Source organism: Coregonus lavaretus, assembly GCF_964263955.1.
Source record: "Coregonus lavaretus genome assembly, chromosome: 25".
Taxonomy (NCBI): Eukaryota; Metazoa; Chordata; class Actinopteri; order Salmoniformes; family Salmonidae; genus Coregonus; species Coregonus lavaretus.
In genome coordinates, this window is record NC_140012.1 from 42,668,793 (window position 1) to 42,684,808 (window position 16,016).

The 16,016-nt window shown below is 47.1% G+C and overlaps 1 protein-coding gene across 1 annotated transcript; it reads left to right on the top strand.

The window, feature by feature from the left end:
• The first annotated feature begins 55 nt into the window (after positions 1 to 55).
• On the top strand, positions 56 to 7,006 carry LOC311100742 (mitochondrial genome maintenance exonuclease 1-like). The gene is made up of 4 exons (XM_084141704.1): positions 56 to 841; positions 975 to 1,218; positions 1,581 to 1,713; positions 6,349 to 7,006. The coding sequence occupies exons 1-4, from the start codon at positions 289 to 291 to the stop codon at positions 6,481 to 6,483; spliced, it is 1,065 nt and encodes a 354-aa protein (XP_083997830.1). The 5' UTR covers positions 56 to 288; the 3' UTR covers positions 6,484 to 7,006.
• The last annotated feature ends 9,010 nt before the right edge of the window (positions 7,007 to 16,016 follow it).

The window sequence follows — 16,016 nt, forward strand, 5'->3', positions numbered from 1 at the left end:
ACAGGATTTCCTTGAGAAGAAAATACAAGCCCCGGCAATCTCTCTCTCTCTCTCCGGTGAAAACGTTTTAACAACAAAAATGGCGCGACGTTTGGGAGAGGTGACTGCTATCCTCTAACTTAATTCGTTATTTTTCTATATCTTCATTAATTATTTCATGTAACCAAAGCATAACCTAAGGTGTTGCTGTCTTGAGTCACTTTAAATACCTAGCTGCAAACGCAAAGATAAAGAAATAAATAGATATATCCTACAACTTTCACTGTGTGCTCCAACTAGCTAACTAGAATGCATTTTCATCAACTGTTGAGATGTGCCCAGCGTGTTGGGGAGCCATCTAGGGTTGTCCCTGGACTCTTCTCCCATTGTACCCGGACTTCCGTGAATACTTTCTCCACCTCCAATGTCTGTCCAGCTCGCAAGAAAAGCAGTCCATACAGTTCGGTGGACAGCGGACGCTACTCCTCACTCCTCAAGTCAGTTGTGTCCCACAGAGTCAGTGCTCAAACTCCCGAGATCCTAGAGGAGCAAGATGTTCAAATCTACGGACCTGTGATAAAATCCCCAACACCATCTCATCGAACCCAACCACCATCCAAAGTGCCTAAAATCCTCCACCCGTTGCTCAACCAAGACAAGGTATTTGAATCTGGCGAAACTGAGTTTGGAGGGGCTCCAGCCAGAATTATCCTACGGAGGGGTCAGGACAGAGGCTCAGGGCCCAGTGTGACCCGTATCCTACAGGAGACTATGTCCCCAGAGCAACAGTTTTACCTGGAGAGATGGAGGAGGAAGATGATAGCTCAACTGGGAGAGGATGGCTTCAAGGAATACAGTCAGAGTAAGTAGGCAGAACCCTCTGATTCTAAAGGTTTGTTTAAGGCTCTAAAATATGAATTTTCTGCATATGAGGACATGACACACACACACACACACACACTGTCATTCAAATGACCCAAATGTTTCTATGTCAGATCTCTTCAGGCAAGGGAAGCTTTTCCATACGGCCGTGGAGCGTGTTCTCCCATTGACAACAACAAAGGAGGTACCGGGGGAAGATCCTGAGGAGGCACCAGCGGTTCCGTCCGAGGTAGAGGGATACATGGAGAGTGTACGCCATGTGTTGGAGGACGTTAGGGGAGTGAGAGCCATCGAGAGCCGTGTGCAGCATGACACACTAGGATACCTGGGGATTGTGGACTGTGTGGCTCTCTACAGGTAAGGATGGTGATGGTGGGCCATGTTCCAGGGGCTGACTACATTGCAGACGACTAATAGATCTCTCAACAACTTGATAGGTGTTCAACACGTCCGCTAACCACATCGTATGATGTAGCAATTTGATGTAATGCATTGTCTGCAATGCAGTGGACTCGATCTCTACCTGACCTGTCCGTTTATTTGGCCAACTCGCACTTTTATTCATCGTCTCCACTTGTGTGATTCCCACGGCCAGTTTCCCCCCAGACTATAAAAACGTGCGTGCTTAATGAAGAATCTCAAGTGGAAGGGCCCTGGACTAGTTCTAAACTGTGTCCCGGGGAAACGTCTCCCCCTAAAGCTCAGCCTTCCTTCCTCAGGGGGGTGCTGTGTGTGATCGATTGGAAAACATCAGAGAGGTCTAAACCGTTCCTCAGCAACACGTACGACAACCCGCTACAGGTGGCAGCCTACGTTGGGGCCTTAAACAACGACGTGAACTACAACTACCAGGTAGGTGTGATTTTAAACGAGACCACCAGCGATGTAGCGGTAAAAAATAAAAAATATTAGGTGGGTAAACGTTGATCGCAGTTCATGGTGAGTACAGTAACGCTCCCTGTACTTTCAATGCATTTTTCAGCAGAAGGTGGGGTAACCGCACAAGCAAAAATACAAAAGCTGCGTAAACGGCATTTACCCGCATTTACCCTCCACTACACCCCTGGAGACCACCATACTCTCTCAGCCTGTCCTAATTCGCTTCCTACCGCTCCTCCTCGGCCCTAACCCTTCAATGTTTGCAGTTCTGGGTAGGTATAAGCAGTGTAGTGAGGGAGCTTTTGGTTCTGGGTAGGTATAAGCAGTGTAGTGAAGGAGCTTCCAGTTCTGAAGGTTCTGGGTAGGTATTACATTTACATTTTAGTCATTTAGCAGACGCTCTTATCCAGAGCGACTTACAGGAGCAATTAGGGTTAAGTGCCTTGCTCAAGGGCACATTTACGTCATTTAGCAGACGCTCTTATCCAGAGCGACTACAAATTGGTGCATTCACCCTATAGCCAGTGGGATAACCACTTTACAATTATACTTTTTTTTTTTTTTTGGGGGGGGGGGTAGAAGGATTACTTTATCCTATCCCAGGTGTTCCTTAAAGAGGTGGGGTTTCAAATGTCTCCGGAAGGTGGTGAGTGACTCCGCTGTCCTGGCGTCGTGAGGGAGCTTGTTCCACCATTGGGGTGCCAGAGCAGCGAACAGCTTTGACTGGGCTGAGCGGGAACTATGCTTCCGCAGAGGAAGGGGAGCCAGCAGGCCAGAGGTGGATGAACGCAATGCCCTCGCCTGGGTGTAGGGACTGATCAGAGCCTGAAGGTACGGAGGTGCCGTTCCCCTCACTGCTCCATAGGCAAGCACCATGGTCTTGTAACGGATGCGAGCTTCAACTGGAAGCCAGTGGAGTGTGCGGAGGAGGGGGGTGACGTGAGAGAACTTGGGAAGGTTGAACACCAGACGGGCTGCGGCATTCTGGATGAGTTGTAGGGGTTTAATGGCACAGGCAGGGAGCCCAGCCAACAGCGAGTTGCAGTAATCCAGACGGGAGAAGACAAGTGCCTGGATTAGGACCTGTGCCGCTTCCTGTGTAAGGCAGGGTCGTACTCTCCGAATGTTGTAGAGCATGAACCTGCAGGATCGGGTCACCGCCTTGATGTTGGCGGAGAACGACAGGGTGTTGTCCAGGGTCACGCCAAGGCTCTTCGCACTCTGGGAGGAGGACACAACGGAGTTGTCAACCGTGATGGCGAGATCATGGAACGGGCAGTCCTTCCCCGGGAGGAAGAGCAGCTCTGTCTTGCCAGGGTTCAGCTTGAGGTGGTGATCCGTCATCCATACTGATATGTCGGCCAGACATGCAGAGGTGCGATTCGCCACCTGGTTATCAGAAGGGGGAAAGGAGAAGATTAGTTGTGTATCGTCAGCGTAGCAATGATAGGAGAGGCCATGTGAGGATATGACAGAGCCAAGTGACTTGGTGTATAGGGAGAAAAGGAGAGGGCCTAGAACTGAGCCCTGGGGGACACCAGTGGTGAGAGCACGTGGTGCGGAGACAGCTTCTCGCCACGCCACTTGGTAGGAGCGACCGGTCAGGTAGGACGCAATCCAGGAGTGAGCCGCGCCGGAGATGCCCAGCTCGGAGAGGGTGGAGAGGAGGATCTGATGGTTCACTGTATCAAAGGCAGCAGACAGGTCTAGAAGGACAAGAGCAGAGGAGAGAGAGTTAGCTTTAGCAGTGCGGAGAGCCTCCGTAACACAGAGAAGAGCAGTCTCAGTTGAATGACCAGTCCTGAAACCTGACTGGTTTGGATCAAGAAGGTCATTCTGAGAGAGATAGCAAGAGAGTTGGCTAAAGACGGCACGCTCAACAGTTTTGGAAAGAAAAGAAAGAAGGGATACTGGTCTGTAGTTGTTGACATCAGTGGGATCGAGTGTTGGTTTTTTGAGAAGGGGTGCAACTCTCGCTCTCTTGAAGACGGAAGGGACATGGCCAGCGGTCAAGGATGAGTTGATCAGCGAGGTGAGGTAGGGGAGAAGGTCACCGGAGATGGTCTGGAGAAGAGAGGAGGGGATGGGGTCAAGCGGGCAGGTTGTTGGGCGGCCTGCAGTCACTAGTCGCAAGATTTTATCTGGAGAGAGAGGGGAGAAAGAAGTCAAAGCATAGGGTAAGGCAGTGTGAGCAGGACCAGCAGTGTCATTAGACTTAACAAACGAGGATCGGATGTCGTCAACCTTCTTTTCAAAGTGGTTGACAAAGTCATCCACAGAGAGGGAGGAGGGGGGGGGGGAGGATTCAGCAGTGAGGAGAATGTGGCAAAGAGCATCCTAGGGTTAGAGGCAGATGCTTGGAATTTAGAGTGGTAGAAAGTGGCCTTAGCAGCAGAAACAGATGAAGAAAATGTAGAGAGGAGGGAGTGAAAAGATGCCAGGTTGGCAGGGAGTTTAGTTTTCTTCCATTTCCGCTCAGCTGCCCGGAGCTCTGTTCTGTGAGCTCGCAATGAGTCATCAAGCCACAGAGCTGGAGGGGAGGACCGAGCCGGCCGGGAGGATAGGGGACACAGGGAGTCAAAGGATGCAGAAAGGGAGGAGAGGAGGGTTGAGGAGGCAGAATCAGGAGATTGGAGGCAGAAGGATTGAGCAGAGGGAAGAGATGATAGGATGGAAGAGGAGAGAGTAGTGGGAGAGAGAGAGCGAAGGTTGCGGCGGCGCGTTACCATCTGTGTAGGGGCAGAGTGAGTAGTGTTGGAGGAGAGCGAGAGAGAAAAGGATACAAAGTAGTGGTCGGAGACATGGAGGGGAGTTGCAGTGAGATTAGTAGAAGAGCAACATCTAGTAAAGATGAAGTCAAGCGTATTGCCTGCCTTGTGAGTGGGGGGGGGGATGGTGAGAGGGTGAGGTCAAAAGAGGAGAGGAGTGGAAAGAAGGAGGCAGAGAGAAATGAGTCAAATGTAGACGTGGGGAGGTTGAAATCCCCCAAGACTGTGAAGGGTGAGCCATCCTCAGGAAAGGAACTTATCAAGGCGTCAAGCTCATTGATGAACTCTCCAAGGGAACCTGGAGGGCGATAGATGACAAGGATATTAAGCTTAAATGGGCTAGTGACTGTGACAGCGTGGAATTTAAATGAGGAGATAGACAGATGGGTTAGGGGAAAAATTAATCCATGTTTCCGTCAGTGCCAGGAAGTCGAGGGACTGGAGGGTGGCATAGGCTGGGATGAAGTCAGCCTTGTTGGCGGCAGAACGGCAGTTCCAGAGGCTGCCTGAGACCTGGAACTCCAGGTGTGTGGTGCGTGCAGGGACCACCAGGTTAGAGAGGCAGCAGCCACGCGGTGTGAGGCGTTTGTGTAGCCTGTGCGGAGAGGAGAGAACAGGGATAGGCAGAGGCATAGTTGACAGGCTGCAGCAGATGGCTACAATAATGCAGAGGAGATCGGGATGAAATGAACTAAACATCAGGGAAAGGAGAGAGCATGCCTCCCTCACCAAAAAAAAAATATATATATAACTCTCCCAACTTCCACCTCAGAAACTATAATTGTTTCACTGAACCACCCGAGTAAAACTCTCCCAACTTCCACTTTAGAAATTAGAATTGTTGTAAACTACAGCAGACTGTTATCAGTAGCTGTAATTAAGTACAGCAGCTACCAACCACCTAACGTTAATGCCTCGGATGAGGTTAGAAAAACAGCTGAATGGTAGCAGCTAGCTGGCTCAATCACAGGTACTCTTAAGCATGAAATAACATTGGAAACAATTAACCATAGTTGCAAAAAGTTACCAGTAGCTTCCCGCTAGCTAGCTAGCTTTGTTGGTCCAAGTAGTGGGTAGGCTAGCCTCGTGCTTCGCCGGGGTCCGCCGAATAAAATCCTAACCTACAATAATTACTTACAATAACCTTCAATAACTACCTGAGTAAGCTACCTATAATACCAAACTACAATACCTACCTACAATCTAAATACATTGTTTAAGCTTTACTCAACACCATATAAGAAGCCAAGCTTACCTTTCATAACGCAGCAACGATTAAACGTTGGGTAGCTAGCACAAAGATATTGTATTTAGCTACCACAGCCTGCTGGTAGTGTAGGCTGGCTAGCAATGGCTACTGTGTTGACTTTGTTTGAAAAACGGCGTCGCTGCGAACGAATGTAGCTGGCTAAAAGGATATTGTTTTTAGTTGCAACCGTTGCTCCTTCACAGGTATAAGCAGTGTAGTGAAGGAGCTTCCAGTTCTGAAGGTTCTGGGTAGGTATAAGCAGTGTAGTGAAGGAGCTTCCAGTTCTGAAGGTTCTGGGTAGGTATAAGCAGTGTAGTGAAGGAGCTTCCAGTTCTGAAGGTTCTGGGTAGGTATAAGCAGTGTAGTGAAGGAGCTTCCAGTTCTGAAGGTTCTGGGTAGGTATAAGCAGTGTAGTGAAGGAACTTCCAGTATTGCTGCCACCTTACAGATCTGCAAACGTCCAAGGGGGAGGGGCAGGGAGCAAATTGGGACTGGCTGACTCTCTCCCCATGAAACATGTGGTATCTCTTTCCTACATGCTATACAATGTGCTTCATTTCCTCCATGGCTACCCCCACTTTGTCCCTGCAGGTTGAGAATGGACTGATAGTGGTGGCCTATAAAGATGGTTCCCCGGCCCATCCTCATCAACTGAGCTCAGAGCAGGTGCTACACTACTGGGAGAGATGGCTGGTACGACTGGAGGAGTACAGAGAGAGGAGGTGAAGGTGTCTTTGCTGCTGATGTAACGGATGGCATTGCTACTACTCCCTTCCAGAGACCTAGAAGTACTCTCACCCCCAGATACAGACATTTATTTTATTTTCTGACACATTTGACTGGTGACTTGGACTAAGGAGTGTTAGTCTTCTCAGAAACAGACAATTTAGTATTTTATACTCTGTCCTGCGACTGTCTTTTTGCGACATTGCCCTATTTTGAGCTTGACACGTTTGACAACAGCTATTTAGTGTAGTGTTGCGTCACCTCAAGGAAGTATTTCAAGCTAGAAAATGCATCACTGACTTTACACTGTGTTGAGAATGTTAAATTGTTGTACAGTGTAACATTTTGTCTAGTCTAAACTTTGAGTTGTTTTGCTTTTAAAGCAGGGACCATAACTTCTGAGGAAATCTAACCACTAGGTGGCAGCATCAGCCTGTGGAGTTCAGTAATCAACAAACGAAGGCGAACGAGAAATGGTTTCTTATGTTTCATACAATAAAATTATTAAAGGAAAAATACCCTCATTTCAGTTATTAAATTAACATTTACCATCAGAACTCTAAACACAACACTGATAATATGTTACAGCTAAGAATACAATTATAATATTTTCCTTTGTGGTGTTCTAATCTAAACCACACAGTTTACACTAAACATTTGCATGGAGAAACACAAACAATAATCTTTGCTAGTGTAAAAGGTCTTTGAAGGGCCTCTCCGAGTGGCGTAGCGGTCTAAAGCACTGCCTCGCAGCCGGCCGCGACCGGGAGATCCATGAGGTGGCGCACAATTGGCCCAGCGTCGTCCGGGTTAGGGGAGGGTTTGGCCGGCCGGGATGTCCTTGTCCCATCGCGCTCTAGCGACTCCTTGTGGCAGGCCGGGCGCATGCACGCTGACTTCGGTCGCCAGTTGTACGGTGTTTCCTCCAACACACTGGTGCGTCTGGCTTCCGGGTTAAGCGAGCGGTGTGTCAAGAAGCAGTGCAGCTTGGCAGGGTCGTGTTTCGGAGGACGCATGGCTCTCGACCTTTGGCTCTCCCGAGTCCGTACGGGAGTTGCAGCGATGGGACAAAACTGTAACTACAAACTGGGGAGAAAAAGGGGTAAAAAAAATAAATTAATAGGTATTTGAATCGTGTGCATTGATAAGATGCATTTAAAAGCATAATATTTAATTTAATGTTCAAAGTAATATTTGGTCAAAGTCCATCCTCCTGCAATGATATGATCTCTCCATACACTTGCATTTTATTTGGATCAAGTAGCTTTTGTCAATATTGATCTCTATGCAAAACCTTAGTCGCAAACTGTTAAAGGCGAACCATGCATGCCTGTACTGAGGGTCCTCAGTAACGCCCAGAACTAGCTAACGTTAATAATTGAACTGGTACCATGCAGCCCTGTACTGAGGGTCCTCAGTAAAGCCCAGGCTGGTGAAGAGGCTGTAGGATAATTGTGTTCTCCTCCTCTATGAAGCAGAACACTGGGTAGCCCTGATCATAGAGCCTCCTGGACATGCTGCTGACTAGGGCTTTGGCCAGGTCCTGTCCTCTGTCCTCCGGCAGGGTGCACAGGATACCTGTGACAGGGTACGAACCATAGTTTTGGTAATTATTTTCAGGGGGGAAAATGTCAAATGTATAAAAGCACCCCTTGGTCCTGTTCAGGTGAGAGCTGTGTAGATCGTTACATGCTCCAGGGTGAAGTTTTTACTGGCGTGCCCAGGGGTCCTGACCTCCAGGGCGCACCCATTTGATTTTGTTAGTCACTCAATGTCATATTTACATGGCATACAGGTCCCCTGTAGCTCAGTTGGTAGAGCATGGCGCTTGCAACGCCAGGGTTGTGGGTTCGATTCCCACGGGGGGGCCAGTATGAAAATGTATGCACTAACTAACTGTAAGTCGCTCTGGATAAGAGCGTCTGCTAAAAATAAGTCATGGCAAAATGTGTAGAATTGCAGGAAATTAGCTTTAAAACTGAAGAAGAAAGAAAACTCCACCCCATGGCAAAATGGGTAGAAACCAAGAATAGAAAATGCAACACCCTGAAAATAGTTATTTTTTTAACCTCAATGGGACTTCCTGGAGAAAGGAGTAAGTTAAATAAATAAAAAACAAAAGTAAATAGAAAACAATTGCGAGCTCACTATCCCATTTTATGGCCCTGCAATCTGCTGCAGCAGGGCCCGACTGAGAGTGGGGGTAGCTCTGGTCCAGGTTGTTGGTGTGTGTTCCTCCACTGCTATACGTTTGGGGGTAGCTCTGGTCCAGGTTGTTGGTGTGTGTTCCTCCACTGCTATACGTTTGGGGGTAGCTCTGGTCCAGGTTGTTGGTGTGTGTTCCTCCACTGCTATACGTTTGGGGGTAGCTCTGGTCCAGGTTGTTGGTGTGTGTTCCTCCACTGCTATACGTTTGGGGGTAGCTCTGGTCCAGGTTGTTGGTGTGTGTTCCTCCACTGCTATACGTTTGGGGGTAGCTCTGGTCCAGGTTGTTGGTGTGTGTTCCTCCACTGCTATACGTTTGGGGGTAGCTCTGGTCCAGGTTGTTGGTGTGTGTTCCTCCACTGCTATACGTTTGGGGGTAGCTCTGGTCCAGGTTGTTGGTGTGTGTTCCTCCACTGCTATACGTTTGGGGGTAGCTCTGGTCCAGGTTGTTGGTGTGTGTTCCTCCACTGCTATACGTTTGGGGGTAGCTCTGGTCCAGGTTGTTGGTGTGTGTTCCTCCACTGCTATACGTTTGGGGGTAGCTCTGGTCCAGGTTGTTGGTGTGTGTTCCTCCACTGCTATACGTTTGGGGGTAGCTCTGGTTCAGGTTGTTGGTGTGTGTTCCTCCACTGCTATACGTTTGGGGGTAGCTCTGGTCCAGGTTGTTGGTGTGTGTTCCTCCACTGCTATACGTTTGGGGGTAGCTCTGGTCCAGGTTGTTGGTGTGTGTTCCTCCACTGCTATACGTTTGGGGGTAGCTCTGGTCCAGGTTGTTGGTGTGTGTTCCTCCACTGCTATACGTTTGGGGGTAGCTCTGGTCCAGGTTGTTGATGTGTGTTCCTCCACTGCGTTAGAACACTCTTAGAAAAGTAACACATCTGTTCTAAGAGTGTTTAGGAATACTAACGACCTGGACCAGAGCTACCCCCAAACGTATAGCAGTGGAGGAACACACACCAACGACCTGGACCAGAGCTATACGTCTGGGGGAGCTTGACAGAGAGCTGAAGAGGGTGTTAGTCTCCGGCAGAGGAATTCTCAACATGGTACATGCATTTTAATATCCATATGTGATATACATGAGAGAGAATATGTTGGTCTCTCCAAGGATATTCCTTAAAGTAGCTTCATCTTTAGCAAAATTGACAAATAAAGAGTTGAGACAACTAAATACACTTTGGTTCGACTAAGTTTGGGACGGGTACATCTTGTACTAGTCTCATACAGTTGCCTGCTCACATAGTGGTATGCAGAGAATGACATTGAAATCTGGCCAGCGGCCCACAAAAAACATGAATTGGGTCAGTCTTAACTCTGCTTATCTGGAAAATGTAACCATAAACTTTGACAAAGTAAAAAGAACCCTTGGACACTACAGATCAAATTGGACGTGGAGAAATGTACAAATCCGTGACAGTTCCCTAGATGCCTCCTTTAGAAAACAAAATACTCAAATATAATACTCAATAATACTTAATATATCTTGTCTAGCATTTGTATCTGTTATGTGTGAATTTAGATGTTTTATATATTTAATGGTACATTTTATTCGGTTTAAAAAAATTATATTCTAATACAGTCAAAAGTTTGTACACACCTACTCATTCAAGGGTTTTTCTTAATTTTTACCATTTTCTACACTCTAGAATAATAGTGAAGACATCAAAACTATGAAATAACACATGGAATCATGTAGTAACCCAAAAAAGTGTTAAACAAATCAAAATATATTTTAGATTCTTCGAAGTAGCCTTTGACAGCTTTGCACACTCTTGGTATTCTCTCAACCAGCTTCACCTGGAATGCTTTTCCAACCGTTCTTGAAGGAGTTCCCACATATACTGAGCACATGTTGGCTGCTTTTCCTTCACTCTGCAGTCCGACTCATCCCAAAGCATCTCAAATTTGGATGAGGTCTGGTGATTGTGGAGGCCAGGTCATCTGATGCAGCACTCCATCAGTCTCCTTCTTGGTAAAATAGCCCTTACACAGCCTGGAGGTGTGTTGGGTCATTGTCCTGTTGAAAAACAAATGATAGTCCCACTAAGCGCAAACCAGATGGGATGGCGTATTGCTGCAGAATGCTGTGGTAGCCATGCTGGTTAAGTGTGCCTTGAATTCTAAATAAATCACTGAGTGTCACCAGCAAAGCACCCCCACACCATCACACCTCCTCCTCCATGCTTCACGTTGGAAACTACACATGCAGAGATAATCCGTTCACCTACTCTGCGTCTCACAAAGACACAGAGGTTGGAGCCAAAAATCTCAAATATGGACTCATCAGACCAAAGGAAAGATTTTCACCGGTCTAATGTCCATTGCTCGTGTTTTTTGGCCCAAGAAAGTATCTTCTTCTTATTGGTGTCCTTTAGTAGTGGTTTCTTTGCAGCAATTCAACCATGAAGTCCTGATTCACACAGTCTCCTCTGAACAGTTGATGTTGATGTGTCTGTTACTTGAACTCTGTGAAACATTTATTTGGGATGCAATTTCTGAGGCTGGTAACTCTAATGAACTTATCCTCTGCAGCAGAGGTAACTCTGGGTCTTCCTTTCCTGTGGCGGTCCTCATGAGAGCCAGTTTCATCATAGCGCTTGATGGTTTTTGTGACTGCACTTGAAGAAACGTTTAAAGTTCTTGACATTTTCCGTATTGACTGACCTTCATGTCTTAAAGTAATGATGGGCTGTCATTTCTATTTGCTTATTTGAGCTGTTCTTGCCATAATATGGACTTGGTCTTTTACCAAATAGGACTATCTTCTGTATACCACCCCTACCTTGTCACAACACAGCTGATTGGCTCAAACTCATTAAGAAGGAAAGAAATTCCACAAATTAACTTTTAACAAGGCACACCTGTTAATTGAAATGCATTCCAGGTGACTACCTCATGAAGCTGGTTGAGAGAATGGCAAGAGTGCAAAGCTGTCATCAAGGCAAAGGGTGGCTACTTTGAAGAATCTCAAATATAAAATATATTTTGATTTGTTTAACACTTCTTTAGTTACTACATGATTCCATTTATGTTTTGTCATAGTTTTGATGTCTTCACTATTATTCTACAATGTAGAAAACACTTGAATCAGTTTGACTGATACTGTATATTATATTCTAATCTAATCTATTCCAAAAAATATCTGTGTATTATAAAATAAAATAAATGTATTTCAAGCCTCAATACACCTACCAAAAAAAGTATAATTGAAAAATAAAAATGAACATACAGTGCCTTGCAAAAGTATTCATCCCACTTGGCGTTCTTCCTATTTTGTTGCATTACAACCTGTAATTTAAATAGATTTTCATTGGATTTCATGCAATGGACATACACAAAATAGTCCAAATTGGTGAAATGAAATGTAAAAAAAAAAAAATTGTTTCAAAAAATAAATAATGTTGACGACATCAACTACTCATTCACTCAGCCTACTGAGTCCTCTGGTCTCACACAAAAAAACCTTCAAACAGTATCTTAAATATTCCTACCCCCCCCCCCCAAAAAAATAAAATAAAAATGTATAATCATTGAACCTGCACTTGACTAGCTCTGACTTTGCTGATGGCTACTTTGAGGAATAAATGTACTTACTATGACTGAGAAATGTGGTTGTCTCACCTAGTTACCTTAAGATGAATGCACTAACTGTAAATTGCTCTGGATTAGAGCGTCTGCTAAATGACTAATATGTAAATTGCTAGCGTACCCATGAGTTTAACCAAATATTATAATAATAATAATAATAATAATAATATGCCATTTAGCAGACGCTTTTATCCAAAGCGACTTACAGTCATGCGTGCATACATTTTTGTGTATGGGTGGTCATTATGGATATACTGAGAAGATACACCTTTCATCAGGACAATAACCTAAAACACAAGGCAAAATATACACTGGAGTTGCTTACCAAGACAACATTGAATGTTCGAGTGGCCGTGTTAGATTTTCAAGCCGATTTAAGTCAAAACTAAGACAAGACATGAAAATGTCTGTCTAGCAATGATCAACAACCCACTTGACAGGGCTTTTAGAATTTTTTAAATAATAATGTGCAAATATTGTACAAGCCAGGTGTGCAAAGCTCTGAGACTTACCCAGAAAGACTCACAGCTTGTAATCACTGCCAAAGCAGATTCTAACATGCATTGACTTGGGTGTGAATACTCCAAATTGATTAAATCAATGTTTTGAACTCACCCATCTACACACAATACCCCATAATGACAAAGTGAAAACATTTTAGAAATGTTTGCAAATGTATTGAAAATGAAATACAGATATATCATTTACATAAGTATCCACACCAGAGTCAATACTTTGTAGAAGCATCTTTGTCGGCCATTGCAGCTTTGAGTCGTCTTTGGTATGTCTGTATCACATCTGGATTTGGGGATTTTCTCCCATTCTTGCTTGCTGATTTTCTCTAGCTCTGTTAAGTTAGATGGAGAGCGGCGGTGAATAGCAATCTTCCAAGTCTTTCCACAGATTTTCAATGAGATTCAAGTCTTTGGCTGGGCCACTCACTTTCACATTCTTGTTCTGAAGCCATTCCAGCGTTGCTTTGGCTGTATACTTGGGGTCATTGTCCTGTTGGAATGTAAATCTTCGCCCCCAGTCTAAGGTAGTAAAATATTTTTATACAACCATCCATGTCATATTTGGGAGAAGATGGTTGTGCTTTGCTATACCTTGGGTAGGAGATGGTTGTGCTTTGCTATACCTTGGGTAGGAGATGGTTGTGCTTTGCTATACCTTGGGTAGAAGATGGTTGTGCTTTGCTATACCTTGGGTAGGAGATGGTTGTGCTTTGCTATACCTTGGGTAGGAGATGGTTGTGCTTTGCTATACCTTGGGTAGGAGATGGTTGTGCTTTGCTATACCTTGGGTAGAAGATGGTTGTGCTTTGCTATACCTTGGGTAGGAGATGGTTGTGCTTTGCTATACCTTGGGTAGGAGATGGTTGTGCTTTGCTATACCTTGGGTAGGAGATGGTTGTGCTTTGCTATACCTTGGGTAGGAGATGGTTGTGCTTTGCTATACCTTGGGTAGGAGATGGTTGTGCTTTGCTATACCTTGGGTAGGAGATGGTTGTGCTTTGCTATACCTTGGGTAGGAGATGGTTGTGCTTTGCTATACCTTGGGTAGGAGATGGTTGTGCTTTGCTATACCTTGGGTAGGAGATGGTTGTGCTTTGCTATACCTTGGGTAGGAGATGGTTGTGCTTTGCTATACCTTGGGTAGGAGATGGTTGTGCTTTGCTATACCTCGGGTAGGAGATGGTTGTGCTTTGCTATACCTCGGGTAGGAGATGGTTGTGCTTTGCTATACCTTGGGTAGGAGATGGTTGTGCTTTGCTATACCTTGGGTAGGAGATGGTTGTGCTTTGCTATACCTTGGGTAGGAGATGGTTGTGCTTTGCTATACCTCGGGTAGGAGATGGTTGTGCTTTGCTATACCTCGGGTAGGAGATGGTTGTGCTTTGCTATACCTTGGGTAGGAGATGGTTGTGCTTTGCTATACCTTGGGTAGGAGATGGTTGTGCTTTGCTATACCTTGGGTAGGAGATGGTTGTGCTTTGCTATACCTTGGGTAGGAGATGGTTGTGCTTTGCTATACCTTGGGTAGGAGATGGTTGTGCTTTGCTATACCTTGGGTAGGAGGATTGGCCTCTAGCCTATTTCATGTTCTGAGAGACATGAGGAAGCAAAGGTTTTATATCAAGGGAGATTCCCACAGCAGGTTCTGCTAGGCTGCATTTCATGTGGTTGAAACCAGGGTTGAAGTTGACAAGCCTTCAGGGTTTGTGGAGCTCGTGATGAGGATGTGTAAAGCCACCCTCTTCAGGAATGGCGGAATCAGGGCATGGTTGCCAGGTCTAGCAAAAAAGCTCCAGCCCAATGACAACTCAAAACCTACCCACAAAGCCTGAGTGATGTCATGACGTGCACTCATGCTGGTGCTACTCTCAACACACTCACCCAGCTGCCCGCAGCGCTCTCTCAACACACTCACCCAGCTGCCTGCAGCGCTCTCTCAACACACTCACCCAGCTGCCTGCAGCGCTCTCTCAACACACTCACCCAGCTGCCTGCTCTGCCTGCAGCGCTCTCTCAACACACTCACCCAGCTGCCTGCAGCGCTCTCTCAACACACTCACCCAGCTGCCTGCAGCGCTCTCTCAACACACTCACCCAGCTGCCTGCAGCGCTCTCTCAACACACTCACCCAGCTGCCCGCAGCGCTCTCTCAACACACTCACCCAGCTGCCTGCAGCGCTCTCTCAACACACTCACCCAGCTGCCTGCAGCGCTCTCTCAACACACTCACCCAGCTGCCTGCTCTGCCTGCAGCGCTCTCTCAACACACTCACCCAGCTGCCTGCAACGCTCTCTCAACACAATCACCCAGCTGCCTGCTCTGCCTGCAGCGCTCTCTCAACACACTCACCCAACTGCCTGCAGCGCTCTCTCAACACACTCACCCAGCTGCCTGCAGCGCTCTCTCAACACACTCACCCAACTGCCTGCAGCGCTCTCTCAACACACTCACCCAGCTGCCCGCAGCGCTCTCTCAACACACTCACCCGACTGCCTGCAGCGCTCTCTCAACACACTCACCCAACTGCCTGCAGCGCTCTCTCAACACACTTACCCAGCTGCCCGCAGCGCTCGCTCAACACACTCACCCAGCTGCCTGCAGCGCTCTCTCAACACACTCACCCAACTGCCTGCAGCGCTCTCTCAACACACTCACCCAGCTGCCTGCAGCGCTCTCTCAACACACTCACCCAGCTGCCTGCAGCGCTCTCTCTACACACTCACCCAGCTGCCTGCAGCGCTCTCTCAACACACTCACCCAACTGCCTGCAGCGCACTCTCAACACACTCACCCAACTGCCTGCAGCGCTCTCTCAACACACTCACCCAACTGCCTGCAGCGCTCTCTCAACACACTCACCCAACTGCCTGCAGCGCTCTCTCAACACACTCACCCAGCTGCCTGCAGCGCTCTCTCAACACACTCACCCAACTGCCTGCAGCGCTCTCTCAACACACTCACCCAGCTGCCTGCAGCGCTCTCTCAACACACTCACCCAGCTGACTGCTCTGCCTGCAGCGCTCTCTCAACACACTCACCCAACTGCCTGCAGCGCTCTCTCAACACACTCACCCAGCTGCCTGCAGCGCTCTCTCAACACACTCACCCAACTGCCTGCAGCGCTCTCTCAACACACTCACCCAGCTGCCCGCAGCGCTCTCTCAACACACTCACCCGACTGCCTGCAGCGCTCTCTCAACACACTCACCCAACTGCCTGCAGCG